This window comes from Hyperolius riggenbachi, chromosome 9 (assembly GCF_040937935.1).
Source record: "Hyperolius riggenbachi isolate aHypRig1 chromosome 9, aHypRig1.pri, whole genome shotgun sequence".
Classification (NCBI taxonomy): Eukaryota; Metazoa; Chordata; class Amphibia; order Anura; family Hyperoliidae; genus Hyperolius; species Hyperolius riggenbachi.
Window position 1 is genome coordinate 213,030,223 of NC_090654.1, and position 18,337 is coordinate 213,048,559.

At 45.8% G+C, this 18,337-nt stretch overlaps 1 protein-coding gene across 1 annotated transcript in view; it reads right to left on the reverse strand.

Moving 5' to 3' along the window:
- The window catches only part of MDFIC2 (MyoD family inhibitor domain containing 2), a 106,667-nt gene extending 94,437 nt beyond the window's left edge, over positions 1-12,230 (reverse strand). The window contains exons 1-2 of the mRNA XM_068251835.1: positions 12,187-12,230; positions 11,935-12,010 (exon numbers count right to left, since the gene is read on the reverse strand). Coding sequence (XP_068107936.1) covers positions 11,935-12,010 — 76 coding nt within the window. The 5' untranslated portion in view covers positions 12,187-12,230. The remainder of the gene's footprint in view (positions 1-11,934; positions 12,011-12,186) is intronic.
- Between the last annotated feature and the right edge of the window lie 6,107 nt (positions 12,231-18,337).

Here is an 18,337-nt window from a genome sequence, read left to right on the forward strand (position 1 = left end):
CTGACGGTTCACGTACAGGCCACAGGGGAGCACCCAAGAAAACCCACTCAATACCGCCCATGTTGTCCAGGACAACCACCCTCACAGATCCAAAAGAACAGGACCAGATAATTACTTGGATGACCTCTCAAGCATCCAGCAGTGGGTTAAGCAGCACCAGCACATCACACACGAGGTCTGAGTCCTCAGCCAGTTACAAGGAGCCAGTGGGCACAAAGCTGACACAACCGGCAGCGACACCACGCACACAACTGTCAGATAACCAGACGACGTTGGAGTGAGCTGCGCAGAGGTTGTTCTGGGGAGCTCTACTCCACGGCGGCGGCCCCCCACAATGACATATGATGAGTTTGAGGAGATGGAAGAGGAGGGTATGGACAATGTGGACATAGACCCAGATTTTGTTTGTGAACGAGAACATCGCCGTCGTAGCAGCAGCACAGATGAGTCTGTTGAAGAACCCACTGCTGCACGAGTTCGCCTTGTGCCACAAGGTAGGCGGCGCGCAATTTCAGGCACCACAAGCGTGGAAGTTCAAGTGAGAGGCAAAAGAGGCGCAAACAGAAATCGCCAGCAAGGCAGGTGCTCCAAAGTCTGGGCTTTCTTTGAAGACTGCACTGAGGATGTTACCATGGCGATTTGCAAGGTGTGCAAGACCCGCCTGAGCAGGGGGAAAAGTATTAACAACCTCTCCACCACCAGCATGAGCCGCCACATGCTATCCAAACATCCCACTCTGTGGGCAAACGCGGCAGGACAGGGTACCACCAGCAACACTGCCTCCCTTGGGTTCACCAGACTCACCACCAGACCCGCCTCAGCAGCAGCAGTAGCCCAGCCATTGCGTGGTTCACAACATTCACAAACATCAGACGACGCTGACACTGTCACTTTCCGGAGTAGTGCTCTTGAGGTCTCCCAGTGTTCATCAAACACAACAACCAACAGCCCTTCGGTGTGCAGCCCTACGGTTCAGTTGTCTGTCTCGGAGATGTTTGAGCGCAAGAGGAAATTGCCAGCAAATGACCCCCGGGCCGTGGCAGTAACAGCCAGCATAGCCAAGCTTCTGGCCTGCGAAATGCTGCCATATCGAGTGGTGGAGACAAACAGCTTCAAGGGCATGATGTCAGTGGCCATCCCACGTTACGTGGTTCCCAGACGCTACCACTTTGCGCGTTCTGCAGTGCCTGAGTTGCATGAGCACGTGGTCAGCAAAATAACCCGAAGCTTGAAGAATGCCGTTGCCTGCAAGGTTCACCTCACCACTGACACCTGGACGAGTGCGTTCGGCCAGAGTCGATACATCTCCCTTACCGCGCACTGGGTGAACCTTGTGGAGCCTGGCAGCGATTCCTCACCTGCTACGGCGCGGGTGTTGCCCACGCCGCAAACAGCTGCACCGCCGTCCCTCCCACTGGATAACAACAGCAGCACCTACCTCTCTGACTCCTTCTCCTCCAACGCATCTCAAAGCTGTACCTCATCCGGAAACGCTAACCCAGCACCAGCAGCAGTAGGATCGTGGAAGCAGTGCAGCACAGCTGTTGGCATGCGTCAGCAAGCGTTGCTGAAGCTGATCTGCCTTGGGGATAAGCAGCACACAGGGGAGGAAATTTGGAGGGGAATAAAGGAACAGACGGATTTGTGGCTGGCACCGCTGGACCTGAAACCGGGCATGAAGCTAGACACCTGGCACGAACTGGCAATGTACGCAATAGAGGTGCTGGCTTGCCCGGCAGCCAGCGTTATGTCGGAACGCTGTTTCAGTGCTGCCGGAGGCATCGTCACAGATCGGCGTATCCGCCTCTCCACAGAAAATGCAGACCGTCTGACTCAAATTAAAATGAATCAATCCTGGATTGGAAACGACTACGCAACACTCCAGGACCCCAACCAAGTAACATGACCAATGAACATCTGGGATGGTTTAGCGTTTCCGGTCCCTGTTTATTGAACCTCTCATCTGTATTACATTTATGACTGCATGGCGGCAAAAAGCATTGCTGCTATATCCGCACGCTTTTTGTCCTCATGCAAGGCCTGTGTTGTTGTGTCTCAAAAAGCATGGCCTTCTCCTCCTTCGCCTGCTCCTGTTCCATCACGTGTGCTGCTGCTGCTGGGTTAGCGTTGCCGGTCCCTGTTTATGGAACCTCTTATCTTTATTACATTTATGACTGCATGGTGGTACAAAGCATGCTATCCGCACGCTTCTTGTCCTCATGCAAGGCCTGGGTTGTTGTGTCACAAAAAGCGTGGCCTTCTCCTCCTGCGCCTCCTCCTGTTCCATCACGTCTGCTGCTGCTGCTGCTGGGTTAGCGTTGCCGGTGACGGTCCATGTTTATGGAACCTCTTATCTTTATTACATTTATGACTGCATGGCGGTAAAAAGCATGCTATCCGCACGCTTCTTGTCCACATGCAAGGCCTGGGTTGTTGTGTCTCACAAAGCGTGGCCTTCTCCTCCTGCGCCTCCTCTTGCTCCATCACGTCTGCTGCTGCTGGGTTAGCGTTGCCGCGTGGTCCCTGTTTATTGAACCACTTATGTTTATTACATTTATGACTGCATGGCGGTAAAAAGCATGCTATCCGCACGCTTCTTGTCCTCATGCAAGGCCTGCGTTGTTGTGTCTCAAAGCGTGGCCTTCTCCTCCTGCGCCTCCTCCTGTTCCATCACGTCTGCTGCTGCTAGGTTAGTGTTGCCGGCGCGTGGTCCCTGTTTATTGAACCTCTTATCTTTATTACATTTATGACTGCATGGCGGTACAAAGCATGCTATCCGCACACTTCTTGTCCTCATGCAAGGCCTGGGTTGTTGTGTCTCACAAAGCGTGGCCTTCTCCTCCTGCGCCTCCTCCTCCTGTTCCATCACGTGTGCTGCTGCTGGTGCTGGGTTAGCGTTACCGGTCCCTTTTCCTGGAACCTCTTCTCTGTATTACATTTATGACTGCATGGCAACAAAAAGCATGTTACCTGTGCAAAGAAACATGACATTTTCCACATTTAAAAGACAGTTTTTCCTTTGAAACTTTACAATCAATTTTCTCAAAAACTATAAGCTCTTTTTCAAATATTTTTTTTCCTCTTGTACCCACTCCCAAGGTGCACATACCCTGCTAATTTGGGGTATGTAGCATGTAAGGAAGTTTTACAAAGCACAAAAGTTCGGGTCCCTATTGACTTCCATTATGTTCGAAGTTCGGCGCGAACACCTGAACATCGCGGCAATGTTCGGCGAACGTTCGCGAACCCGAACATCTAGGTGTTCACCCAACACTACGCAGGAGCACACCAAAGAGCGGCACCGCAGCAGAGCAGCCACACGGATGTGAGCTTCACGTCCAGGCAGCAGAAATGGTTAAAGGGGACCCCCAGGTGGCACCATGAACCCCCCAGGACGTTGGCGGCCCCCACCTCCTCCTGGGGCACTGGAGGTGGGGAAGAGCCCCTTGTCCATGGATTGGACAAGGACTCTGGGGAGAGGGGGAGGCTTGGCCATCCCTCTCCTCCAGAGCCCCCCATACCATGGACCATGCGGGCTGGTATAGCTCAGGGTGCGAAGCTCCATGTGGCCGGGACTCCGCATTCTGGCTATCCCAGCCTGCATTGGGGACAAGGGGTTAAGGAGGCTTGGGAGGGGGGACCCAATGCTGTCTGTTTGCATGAAATGTATACAATATATATATATACAGAACTCGGAATGCAGTAACCTGTACTGCAGCAGTGTCATTTTACACAGTTTAAAAACCATTTTTTCTATGAACTTTTGAAATCGATTTGCTCAAAAACTATAAGGTCTTTTCACAATATTTGTTATTACCATGTTTCTACTCATCTGCTTAATATACATGCCAAATTTAGTGATGATAGCATGTACAGGTGCTTCACAATTAACCGCGGAATTTGGCACTATTGACTTCAATGGAAATCCGAAGTCGATACTCGGAACTGCCAAATTCCGATGCCAAACTCGGAATTCAGAATCCGAGAGCTCAGTCCTACCGCAGGGAAGACAACATTCAGGCAGCAAGATATGAAGGAGCTTTACCAATAGCAACCACAGCTATAGTATTGTCCAAAGGGCAGAACTAGAAGAAGCACCTGTCAATCACGAATGCAATGAAGGCAAAATCCAGGAAGCAAAATAAGAAGGAGCATTATTAATAGCAACCAAAGCTCTAGTAACGCCCACAGTTCAGAACTAGAAGAAGCACCTGTCAATCGCAACTGCAGCACTGGCAACGTCCACATGACAAGGCTGGAAGGAACACTATTTGCCACCGCAGGAATAGGACACATTCACAAAGGTCTGAAACAAGATAACCAACAGTTATACCAAATACCAGAAAATATACTGCGCTCCCCTGGAAAATCTCACTATTAGGGGATCGCAGCAACGAAAGGTCACTTCACCTCAATTGCATATATGTGTCAGATCACTGCGCTTGCTCAAACCCTGTAACACAAATTCAAAATATGCACATAGTACACACCATTTCCTGCAATAAGCTATATTCAGCACCCTGTGCCGCACTCCAGGGGACAGTGGCACCACTTTATCAGGGATCAGAGCCTAGTTTCCCCCTTTGTGGGAGCACTCACCAGAAGCGCGTCTTGAATCACTGCACATCAAGCCTCTTTATGTCAGCCAAGGAGAAGACTCAGATGTAAAAGCAGATTCCAGTTTAATACCTCATATACACAGGATTACAGAGGTTGCACTTGCTCCAGCCGTGGACAAACAAAGCAGCACATTACCATCAACCTTCCTTGTTTTCTGGTGTGACGTCAGCGCGCACCTCCAACTCCACCCTACGGTACATGACTCATTCAGGGGCCCCTGAATGAGTCAAATGGACGACACAGAAAGCACAATACAGGATACAGCGGACACAAAGGGGCACTGCAGAGGGCATAAGAAGGGCAATAGAGGACACAAGAGAAAGGGATAGAGCTAGACACATGGGGAGACAGGAGGACACAAGGGGGACCGAGGGGAACAGAGGATGCAAAGAAGACTCTGGGGGACAACGGAGTACACATGGGACAGAATAATTGGGGGGAAACATCCACAAGATGCCCCTGCACTTTGAACGCACCCGGTTTAGTATTTTCCCCCCTGTTTTTCCTCTAAACCTAGGTGAGTCTTGTGGTCAGGAGTGTCTTGTGGTCCAAAAAAGATGGTAACTTTTCTGCCTAGTTTTCTCTAAGGGGATCATGTTTCATCTTCAGCGCGCACCTCCAACTCCACCCTACGGTACATGACTCATTCAGGGGCCCCTGAATGAGTCAAATGGACGACACAGAAAGCACAATACAGGATACGGCGGACACAAAGGGGCACTGCAGAGGGCATAAGAGGGGCAATAGAGGACACAAGAGAAAGGGATAGAGCTAGACACATGGGGAGACAGGAGGACACAAGGGGGACCGAGGGGAACAGAGGATGCAAAGAAGACTCTGGGGGACAGCGGAGTACACATGGGACAGAATAAATGGGGGGAAACATCCACAAGATGCCCCTGCACTTTGAACGCACCCGGTTTAGTATTTTCCCCCCTGTTTTTCCTCTAACCCTAGGTGAGTCTTGTGGTCAGGAGTGTCTTGTGGTCCAAAAAAGATGGTAACTTTTCTGCCTAGTTTTCTCTAAGGGGATCATGTTTCATCTTCTTCACAAAATAACTTTTCAGCACTCTGCAATTTAAGTAGTAACCAAAGTCAATATAAAAGTAATATCAAACTTATTTTGTGTATTTTCTTGCTTGCTGGTGGCTTAGAAAGTATTATATTGATAATGATAATATGTGAAAACATCTCATGTGATAAAATGCTTTATTTTTTTTCTACATAACATAGTCTACTTATTTTATCAGTTTGAATAGGTGCCAAAAAAGTTTTTGGGATAAGTAATCTGTCATATAATTATTGTAACTGTGGATTGCAATCAGTTGCTCCCCCATTGGCATAAGAAGTTCCCAGTTCCACCCTAATCTTAATGCTTATGGGTGTTCATCATGGGTAAAAAAAAAAAAAAAATAAGTTCAGTTACTGATTATATTAAGATGTTTCACCAATACAACACTAGGGTCATCCACATGGTGCAAAGACATCAATGTCTGATGTCTCCACTCTGCAGCAGTGCACTCTGGCAACTCTGGCAATGAACTGCTGCATGCATTTCAGTGCAGTTAGCAGTGTAATCCAATTTAACGTAATTGAATAGAATCAACACCATAACCACCAGCAACACAAATGCCATGCGTTTCTGTAAAACGTGTGGCCACCTGCACTGCTAACCAATGCACAAGTGTAGATGGGCCTTAACCGAAGTATGTTATGCAAACAACATAAAATCACAAAACGTCATGCACATGCCAGTACAGTCTACAAAAAAAAAAAAAAAATATAGGTTATGTTATTTAAGCAAACTGAGAAACGTTAGATGGGACACATAATTTTGGCGAATGGGTGGGGGTGACTGCAGAACTCGAAGTTGTTCTTGATTCATGTGACTTTTGTTGCCTAGTCAATCCAGTTGAAGGACAACATGATTTTAATTATTTCACTTATGAATCTTGACATTTAAACTAAACTTCAAAGTGTTAAAATAATCCCTCATCCCAACATATTACTGGAACTATAACCAGTTTTGTTTTACCACAGTGCCTATAACCTAATCCCTCTACATTAGCCTTAAAGGGGCATTATGTCTAATATTGCTGATTTTAGTTAATAAAATAAATAATGTGTACAAGAGGTACAAGTTATAAAAAAAAGTAAATATCTAGTGAAAAGTTAAGTGGTATGTGACAGGACACATTGCTGAAGCTGGTGGAGGATATGAATACACAATTAAGCGACGGGAATTCAGAAGAGCTCATTAACCATGAGGGGGGAGACAACTGCCATTCTGGCTAGAAAGATCCTTTCCCTGTGATAAGAAGTTACACACTGCTTGCGATGTGTTGTTTAAGCACTGTAGCGTATCTGGCTGAGTCTGCCCCTCCTTTCTCTCACACAGACTGTGCATGGGTCCTCGGCAGAACCAGAGGCTCAGCCAGAGACCCTGCAGAGATTAAACACCACATTACTCGCAAGCAGTTACTTTCTAGCCAGAACGGCAGTTGCTCTGGTCCTCCCCCCACATGGTTAATGAGCTCTTCTGAAATCCGTTGCTTAATTGTGTATTCCCATCCGCCCCCCCTCCAGCTGCAAGCAAGGTGTCCTGTCACACACCACATAACTTTTCATCAGCCATTTACTTTTTTTATAACTTGGACCTCCTGTGCACATTATTTATATTATTAACTATAATCAGCAATATTAGACATAATGCCCCTTTAACTTGACGTTCACACTAAATTAATGCATAACACTAATTCCTGGCCGCAACCTTTCTGACGCTCTAGACTATACTATTAATACTTGTGTAGTCAGATAAGGGCCCATATGCAGTTCACGTTTTCTCCTGAGTTTTCTCCTAGGGGATTTTTTCACAACTTCTCAATAAAACCCTTTTTAAACCACCAAAAAGCAAGAAAATACTCAAAATAATTTTGATAGTACATTTTCACTACTTTTTTGGTACTTTTTCAATCAAAAAAGTTCTGAAAAATATTTTTAAATAAAAGATGAAAAATTATCTCCTAGGTAAAAAATGCAGGAGAAAAAGTGAATTGCATTTGGGCCAAGAAGTCCAAATAATTTGTTCCTGCTCACACACAAATGACTTTTACTAAGAGTCAGCCTGTTTCAAGTTGGTCTACTTAAGTTTTCATAAGTCCAAAAACCAAACAATATCGCAGGTCAGAGGTGACTAAATTATTTTTTTCCACTACTTCTCTTTTGTTTTACGGTTTAATAAGCAAGACTACTCAACTATCAATCACAAAAAGAGACTTTTGGCCATATGCAATTTAATTTTTTACCTGGGGTTTCTCCTAGGAGCTAATTTTTCATCTTCAATTTAACCAGCTGGGCGGTATGGACGAGCTCAGCTCGTCCATCACCGCCGGAGGCTGCCGCTCAGGCCCTGCTGGGCCGATTTGCATCAAATAAAGAGCAGCACACGCAGCCGGCACTTTACCAGCCGCGTGTGCTGCCCGATCGCCGCCGATCTGCGGCGATCCGCCGCGAGCAGCGGCGAAAGAGGGTCCCCCCAGCCGCCTGAGCCCAGCGTAGCCGGAACAAAAAGTTCCGCCCAGCGCTAAGGGCTGGATCGGAGGCGGCAGACGTCAGGACGTCGGCTGACGTCCATGACGTCACTCCGCTCGTCGCTATGGCGACGATGTAAGCAAAACAAGGAAGGCCGCTCATTGCGGCCTTCCTTGTTTATTCTGGGCGCCGGAGGCGATCGGAAGAACGCCTCCGGAGCGCCCTCTAGTGGGCTTTCAATAGTTTTTTTTTTATTAAAAAAAAACCCTCCCGCAGCCACCCTGGCGATTTAATCAGAACGCCAGGGTGGTTAAAATAACTTTCCAGAAAGTTTCAACTAAAAAAAGTACCAAAAAGAAGATGAAAAAGTACTATTAAAATTATTTTGAGTATTTTCTTGCTTTCTAGTGGCTTAAAAGGCATTTTAAAGGACACCCGAGGTGAAAATAAACAAATAAAATAAATAATTGTATCTATCTTCCTTCTCCTAAAAATGACTTTTTAACATATTCCACAGTTTTATGTTTAAATCTACTTTTTAAGTTTTAATGGTTTCATTGTTTTTGCACAATGACACATTCATTGAAGTATGCCAGAGCTAAAATTTATGAACTATTGACCCTTTTTTTTCTGTTTCCTGCTCTCAGAAGCCATTTTCTGCTAGGATAGTTTTTTATAGTTGGAATTTCTTATCAGTGAGGGTCACACTGTTGTCCCTTCCTGTCTGAGTCAGGACTGAGTCAGCCACTTACATACCTGATATTTAACTCTTTCAGGCAGAGAAAGCGTTAAAGGATCACAGCATAGTTATTTCTATACCCATGTCTATCTCATCATGTCATATGTCACCTCTGGTATCCTTTAAGTTCACAAATATCACCTGGGAGAAAACTCAGGAGAAAACATTAATTGCATGTGGGTCCTTGGCCCATATGCAATTCACTTTTTCCCCTAGTTTTCTCCAAAGTGATATTTTCACAATTTGTAAATTAAATGCCTTTTAAATCACCAACAAGCAAACAAATGCTCAAAATAATTTTGACAGTACTTTTACACCTACTTTTTGGTACTTTTTCGATGGTAAAGTGCTAAAAAATTATCTCCTAGAAGAAAACTAGGAGAAAAAGTGAATTGCATATGGCCCCTGGTTTTCTCTTAGGAGATAATGTTTCATCTTCTGTTGAAAAAAACTTTTGCAATTGAAAAAGTACCAAAGAGTAGGTAGAAAAATTACTGTTAAAATTATTTTCTTGCTTGCTGGTGGCTTAAATGGCATTTTATTAATAAGGTGTGAAAATATCCCCTAGGAGAACACTTAAGAATAAAAGTGAACTGAATAAGGGCCCTTGTGGCTTTGAAGCTTGCTTTGATTTCTGATGGAATTGCCCATTAAAGTTTTGTAGATTGCACAATTTAAACCAAAAGTATGATTCTTGATTCATCCTATGGTACACACGGAGTGATTTCTTAACCTGTGGTAGAGGATACACACAAGTAATACCGTTGTTAAGATTTATGGATAAGTTTGAAGTCAACCAGTGTCCTATTGTTCTAGAGTGTAACTTAGGCCTGAGCTATAACTAATGGTCATCCCTTACTCTTAAGCTGCTCTCATTGTCAACTTACACCATCTTTCATCATGTGATATTGATGATAGGATTATTCAGCAACTGGTTAGTGACAGTTGGCCATAGAAAGAAGCTAAGTGAGGGAAGAATGGGAGGGCAGTTTACAGCTCCGGCCTTAGTTTCACTCCATAAATAAATGGACACAGAGTCACTTTAAAATGTGTTCTAGTGAAGGCCGCTAAAAAAATATATATATATTGTCTCAAAAAAACTTTTTTAAATGAAAAAACAAAATATTCTATTCGGTTTATAACCTACTTGTGATGCTTGCAACCATTTTTTTTGTATGACTAAATGGGTGGTGCAGTGATGATTTACCTATTTACCAATTTACCTATGTGTTTGCTCTCTTTGTTCTCCCTGTGTTTGCTCTGGGATTACTCCCACACTAAAAATCATACAGATGGTTTCATTGGCTCCCTAAAAACTGGACCTAGAGTATAATAGAGGCATTACTTTTTGAGACACATTTAGTTTTTGAGTTTTGTGAATTGTTCCATGACCATGAGTTGAAATTTTTGCAAAATGTCATTTTTTTTGTTTATTCTGTATTAACAGGGTATGATTATTGATTGTTGTGTGCTACCTAAATTATTGATTGTTGTGTGCTACCTAGCTACATCTTGCTGTGTTCTTGAACCTGTCATTTTTGTTGTCCCTTTATCAATAAGTATTATTAACATCATATATCTCAATAGCCCTGACACTTTCTGTAGCACTTTACAGAGTTCATTAAACAACTCACATTACTAGCTGTTCCTCACAATTTACGTACTGTACAATATTAACAGTCTAATGTCTCTATGATAGTCTAGGCCTAATTTAAAGTGGCCTGAAACTCAGCATTTCATATTTGCTCCAAAAGATTCCTTACAGCTTTAAACCTAATACCACAAAAAAAAATGTTACATTGTGTGTAACAACTGATAACAAGCTCTCTCTGCTTCAAGCATGCACACAGTTCAGAACAGCTCACTAGAAGATTTTCATATACTGTATAATAAAAAGCAGCTTGAATAAAATGCAATGGCAGCTTTCAGAGCCGATAAACTGTACTTTGTGAACTTGTATTTTGTAAATAGGCAATATTACTTGTGCACAAAAGCAAATATGGTAACGGTATGGGTAATAATAAGTAGGAAAACACATTTTTATTGAATGTTATATCAGAGTTTCAGACCACTTTCAGGGTGAAGTGAAATTAATCTACTTATTATTTATTTGAAAAAGGAGGAAACCCAATGGAAACCTATGCAAACATGGGGAAAACATATAATCTAAATGCAGATAGTGTCCAGGCCTTTTTGAATTTTTCAAATTTCGATACATCATTAACAGGCTCCTCCTCTCACTCTTAGCAACCCAGTCAAAAGAACTATCATGCCTCTGACCTAAAAACAGTAATAGCACATATTTACATAGATGAAATTCTTCTTCCTTTGGGAGTCTTTAGGAAACTAGTGAAAGTTATGGTAAAGTAAGTAACGCCTAGACTTCAGAAGAACTGCTGATAACCCAATTGGGTTCCATGGCGCTTCTCTTTTGGAAGGTAGTACAGTGGCCTTGTATCTTCTGCTAATATACATGTCCATCCAGATCTGGTCGGTGCCTACCATGTAAAATTAACTAACCATAATTTAAAAGTAGATAGGCTGAGTTGATAAGCTGAGAGCAGAGGTACTTTTATTTGTTCTTCTGCATTTTTGCACTCTACTTTGGCTACCACAACCCATAAAACAAAGCTCATGAAGCTATTCCAGATACTATTATAAAGTGAATACTCTTAACATAGATAATTCTCATGCAGTGCAATATTACCTTGAATCTGAATATAATCTACATTCTACAGCATTGCTTTGTGTCTTTGACAGCAGGAAATGATTTAGCAGAGATCATTTCTGAACCCTAGCAACATTCCTTCTCATAATAATAAACAATTATCTAAACAGCTTCTTTCATTACTTGCGTAGGAAAATATTTTGATGAATTAAATGACTTAGACGTTATTTTGGCACCTCTTTGTTCTAATTTATTAAAGACAATAAATATTATTTCTGAGTGCATCTCACAAATTAAGATTAAATAAACATCTTATTAGAATACATTAAGTCTAAATTACGTCTATTATTATTAGAAAAAAAAATACGCAGCTTACCTTCTTCCAGCCAAGAGATTGTTTCCTGATCTTTGTGATAAATGACTTTATTTTTGCTGTTCGTGTTTTCTGACATCTGCAGGGATTGAAGTTGAATTATTACTTCATAAATATCTTAATAAGGCTACTTCTTATTTAGCTGTAAGGACTTATGAGCAAACTTTCCGTTTGCTCTAATTCCATAGCTGAAAAATAAAACTTTATTTCATGAAAACTTAGATATGTAAAGGAAAGCTATGGCTAGGACTTCACCTGCGCTGTGCTTAGATTGCCTTGTTGTGTGTTGCTCTCTGGCCTCTCTCATACTGACAGCAGTGAATTGATCAGCAATGCACTCACTATACAGTGCCAGAATTGTCTTAATGCCAGGATCATCTAACTTACTGCCGTGCCGATGGGATTTTGCAGACAGCATTAGAGGAGATATTTCAAATCAGCTCAGCACTCACAAAGCTTCCTAAGCATAAAAACAATAACACGTATTAACTGCTTCAGGGACACTTGGGCTTTCCCAGCAGTACTGAAATGACTGCATAAACAATATTCACATGCACTAGTGGTATGCTCCTCTAAAAATATTAATCGCGGTTATGCAAATTATTTTGTTATTTAATAGACTACCCCCAAAATAGACATAGTCTATTTAGCCATATGATTGCCTTTATTTAGCATTTATAAAACTTTTGAAATGGTCATCAGGGCTGTGCAGTGGGTCCTTGAGTGGGGGGTGCTCAAATTTAAATAAGGGGCCTCCCCAACCCCGAAAATGAACAGTAGTACCTACAAGTGGTGGGGGACCTCCCCAACCCCCTTGTCCTGCAGTGACATGGGACCTTCACCCTCCTCCCCCCCAGCTCTCCACCTGTCCCTAACCATCCTCCTGAGCCTCTCCACTTGACAAGTATATTCAGGCACAGGAGTGCTGGCTACATTCGATGGTGTGGAATCAGTCGGACCTTGTCACCGGCGGCCACGCGGTCCCCTTCCAAGTTTCTGGCTAGGGTGTATTGGTTTTCATGTGGATGCTGAATGCAGATGCTGGGTACCATGTGGGTTCTGGTTGCGGGTACATGGTGTCATGTGAGTTCTGCCTATGGGTGGGTATTGAGTGTCATGCGGGTGTTGATTGCAAGTACTTAGTGCCATGTGAGATCTGGGTGCATATACTGAATGTCATGTGGATTCTTGTTGCAGGTACTGAGTGTGACATAGGTGTGAATGCTAGGTGCCATGCCTGAACTGGGTGCTGGCTATGGGTGGGCATTAAATGTCACTTAGGTTTTAAATGCAGGTACTTTGGGTGCGAGTACTGGTTATGTGGGTGCTTGGTGCTGCTAGTGGGTGCCATGTGGAGGCTGTGTGCAGATGTGAGTACTAGGTGCAATGTCAGGCCTGGTTGCAGGCACTTGGTGTCATGTGAGTGCTGGGTACCAGCTATGGTGGGAAGTGGTGTGGGTGGATGTTGGAAGAAGTAGAGGTCAGTGTAGGTGCTGCAGGAAGGGGAAGTCATTGGGGGGCTAGGGAGGGAGAGATCACTAGGGGTGCTGGGGGTGGGAGAGGTCAGTTTAGGTGCTGGGGAAGTCACTATGGGTGCTGCTAGGGACAGGAAGGGTACCGCTGGGGGAGGGAAAGGTCAATGTGGGTGCTGGGAGAGGCAGGGTCACTGCAGTTCTAATGCTGGAGAGGGAGAGGTCAGGGTGTGTCCTAGGTGGAGGAAGAGGCCGCAAGGTTGAGGGAGAGGTCACTCTGGATGCTGGGGGAGGAATAGGTCACTGCTGTCAGGAAAACACCATCTTACCTGCCCCCACACAGCTGCAGGGATGGTTACACTAGGATTCCTGTATGTCTTTTTACTCCGTAGTATCCTAGCTGGGTGAGGAGCGGGCCATGAGGTGGGCGGGAGTTCAAGTGGTTCCAGTTCTGAGTGGGCGGAGCTTATCATGGCTGGGGCGAATCTTCCTTTTCGCAGCCAAAGGGGCCTTTTTATGGGAAATTAAAAAGGGAGGGGGGGCTTGGGCACCCAGAGCCCCCTCCCCTTGCACATGCCTGATTGTATTTGTTTATGCATTTAAAAATATGGTAAGAGAGTTGAAACAATGCTTGCCAAAATCCTTGCATAGTATAGAGCTCAACTAAAGGCACCATTTTTTTTTCTCAAGTAAAATAAAAATAATCTTTTCAATATTTGTATTTATTTATTTAAATTACATTTATATTTCAATAAATAAATACAAAGAGAAAATTCATGTTTAACCACTCTACGACCGCCTAACGTTGATCGGCGGCCACAAAGCGGCTCCCCCGGGACCACCTAACGCCAAGTCCTGATGGCGGAGATTAACAGGGAATGCTCGCGTGCATGCGCAATAATTCCCTGACGAGTTTCGGAGCTCTGTGTTCAGTCTGTCAGCCATTATGTGTATGTACAGTGCTGCAATCTCCTGCAGTGCTGTACGGGGGACAGCTCTGTCACTGAGCTGTCCCCTTGAGTGGCTCAAAAACTGATCACTCTAATAGGCTGATGACTAATAGAGGTGATCACACTGATTGGTTCTCAGGGGGGAAGGAGGGAGGGTGGGAAAAAAATACATGTTTATTAAAAAACAAAAAACATTTAAATTAATAATAAAAAAACATTGCAGCAGTAATCAGATGCCACCAATAGAGTTGGGCCGAACCTCCGATTTTAGGTTCGCGAACCGGGTTCGCGAACTTCCGCGGAAGGTTCGGTTCGCGTTAAAGTTCGCGAACCGCAATAGACTTCAATGGGGATGCGAACTTTGAAAAAAAAAATAATTATGCTGGCCACAAAAGTGATGGAAAAGATGTTTCAAGGGGTCTAACACCTGGAGGGGGGCATGGCGGAGTGGGATACATGCCAAAAGTCCCGGGGAAAAATCTGGATTTGACGCAAAGCAGCGTTTTAAGGGCAGAAATCACATTGAATGCTAAATGACAGGCCTAAAGTGCTTTCAAACATCTTGCATGTGTATACATCAATCAGGTAGTGTAATTAAGGTACTGCTTCACACTGACACACCAAACTCACCGTGTAATGCACCGCAAACAGCTGTTTGTGTAGTGACGGCCGTGCTGGACTGGTGCGCACCATGGCGAGAGTGCAGGTTTTGGTGGCTTTACAGCCCATATGGTCGCCGGGCTGATGTAGCTGAATGACAGAACAGTGACTGTCCAGCTGATCAAATTTGGTCTGACCACAATGAGGCAACGACCTTATTATCGTGGGAAGCAGACAAAGATAGCAGGAAAGCTGGCACTGCTGCAAGTGTTCAATTTATTGTAGCAAGGATAAAGTGCAAACGTGCAGCATCTTGCAAAAAGTATAGCATGAAAAAACACATACCCTGGTGAGAAGAGGCGTGGAGGATGGTGGGTGCTGGGCACAGGATGCCTGACGGCCGTTTCGCGCTAAACAGCGCTTCTACGGAGGCTGCAACACTGTTGGGCAATGGCTGCTGGTTAAATACTATTCAGAGCCAGCGTCTAGCGTCACTTCCGGTGGCAGCGCCGCCCCTACTTCCGCGTCACGTGTGCGTACGCATTGACGCGTTGCGTCAACGTACGTCACATGCGTACGAAGATCCGCGTGGCGCCTATAACGTACGCATGCCAATTAGATACATGCGTACTGCATAATTATGCATGCGACGCACGCGTAAATAAGGTCGCATAGGGTGAGTGGAAACACTCCCCCCAGCGGCCAAACTTGAACAGGGCCCGACCCGGCAAGACTCACACCTTGGGTGAGGAGGGGTAAAGTAGGAAAAATGGGGAGGAAGGGAGGGTGGAGTGGGGGGTAGGGATATAAAAGATCAGGGGATCCTGAATGGAAAAGGTGTCATAGAACCCTAAGTGTCAGTGTGGCCAAATCGTGCTCCATCCGGGTGGAAAGTCCTAAGTACTATATTTAGCTATTATAGCACTGTGTGCCTTGTACTTAGGACTTTCCACCCGGATGGAGCACGATTTGGCCACACTGACACTTAGGGTTCTATGACACCTTTTCCATTCAGGATCCCCTGATCTTTTGTATCCCTACCCCCCACTCCACCCTCCCTTCCTCCCCATTTTTCCTACTTTACCCCTCCTCACCCAAGGTGTGAGTCTGGCCGGGTCGGGCCCTGTTCAAGTTTGGCCGCTGGGGGGAGTGTTTCCACTCACCCTATGCGACCTTATTTACGCGTGCGTCGCATGCATAATTATGCAGTACGCATGTATCTAATTGGCATGCGTACGTTATAGGCACCACGCGGATCTTCGTACGCATGTGACGTACGTTGACGCAACGCGTCAATGCGTACGCACACGTGACGCGGAAGTAGGGGCGGCGCTGCCACCGGAAGTGACGCTAGACGCTGGCTCTGAATAGTATTTAACCAGCAGCCATTGCCCAACAGTGTTGCAGCCTCCGTAGAAGCGCTGTTTAGCGCGAAACGGCCGTCAGGCATCCTGTGCCCAGCACCCACCATCCTCCATGCCTCTTCTCACCAGGGTATGTGTTTTTTCATGCTATACTTTTTGCAAGATGCTGCACGTTTGCACTTTATCCTTGCTACAATAAATTGAACACTTGCAGCAGTGCCAGCTTTCCTGCTATCTTTGTCTGCTTGCCATTTGATGTTGTTGCTTGAGCACGCTGAAGAGGTTTAAAGAAGAGGCGTATGTGTAGTCCTCCTGTGCAAACTGCCTGTTGTCGCAGCTGATGTGTGCATGCCATTTCACTGTAGTGCCAACCATCTACTTTTCTATGAATCTACTTATTATCGTGGGTGTGCCCCCCGAGACACTCATCTAGGCGCCGGTCATTGCTTCATTGTGATACGCAAGCCCCTTCACTACGGCAAGGTAATGATCACGAAGGGGAATGGGCGCATGTACATGCCTTTTATTTTGTTGTTGCAGCTGCCCGCAGTGCAGCCAGAAAAATTAGGCAGTCATGTACACGCACCAGACAAATTATTACAGCGGCCGCTGCTAGCAGCGGCCTAAAAAATTCAGCAATCCGCCTGGAGTCCCGGACCCTGTTGGTGGTGGCGGAGAAGGTAGTCAAGCGGCCTGCAGGCAGACATGCTGTGTGGAGGGACTGGGAGCGACTTAGTCTTCTTGGGGCAGGCCAGGCAGCCAGTCACACGGCGTGCAGGCAGAGATGCTGTGTGTGCGGGGACTGACTTAGTCTTGGGGCGGGCAGCAGCCCTCCGGGATCCATGCCTCATTCATTTTGATAAAGGTGAGGTACTTAACACTTTTGTGACTTAGGCGACTTCTCTTCTCTGTGACAATGCCTCCAGCTGCGCTGAAGGTCCTTTCTGACAGGACGCTTGCGGCAGGGCAGGAGAGAAGTTGGATCGCAAATTGGGACAGCTCTGGCCACAGGTCAAGCCTGCGCACCCAGTAGTTCAAGGGTTCCTCATCGCTGTTCACAGCAGTGTCTACATCCACACTTAAGGCCAGGTAGTTGGCTACCTGCCGTTCCAGGCGTTGGTGGAGGGTGGATCCGGAAGGGCTACGGCGAGGCGTTGGACTAAAGAACGTCCGCATGTCCGACATCACCATGAGATCGCTGGAGCGTCCTGTCTTTGACTGCGTGGACACGGGAGGAGGATTAGTGGCAGTGGTACCTTGCGGGCGTTGTGCCGTCACATCACCCTTAAAGGCATTGTAAAGCATAGTTGACAGCTGGTTCTGCATGTGCTGCATCCTTTCCGCCTTCCGGTGAGTTGGTAACAGGTCCGCCACTTTGTGCCTGTACCGAGGGTCTAGTAGTGTGGCCACCCAGTACAGCTCATTCCCCTTGAGGTTTTTTATACGGGGGTCCCTCAACAGGCAGGACAGCATAAAAGACGACATCTGCACAAAGTCAGATCCAGTACCCTCCATCTCCTTTTGCTCTTCCTCAGTGACGTCAGGTAAGTCAACCTCCTCCCCCCAGCCGCGAACAATACCACGGGAAGGTTGAGCAGCACAAGCCCCTTGCGATGCCTGCTGAGGTTGTTCTCCTGCCGCTGTCCCCTCCTCCTCCTCCCCCAAAGAAACACCTTGCTCATCATCCTCTGAGTCTGACTCGTCTTCTGCACACGACTTCTCTTCTTCCTCCTCCTCCCCCTCTGTGCTGCCGCAGGTGTTGAGGAAACAGCTGGGTCTGATGAAAATTGGTCCCATGCCTGTTCCTGCCGTAACGGTTCCTGGTCACGCTCATTCACAGCTTCATCCGCCACTCTACGCACAGCACGCTCCAAGAAGTAAGCGTAGGGAATTAAGTCGCTGATGGTGCCCTCACTGCGGCTCACCAGGTTGGTCACCTCCTCAAACGGCCGCATGAGCCTGCATGCATTTTCCATCAGTGTCCAGTTGTCGGGCCAGAACATCCCCATCTTCCCAGACT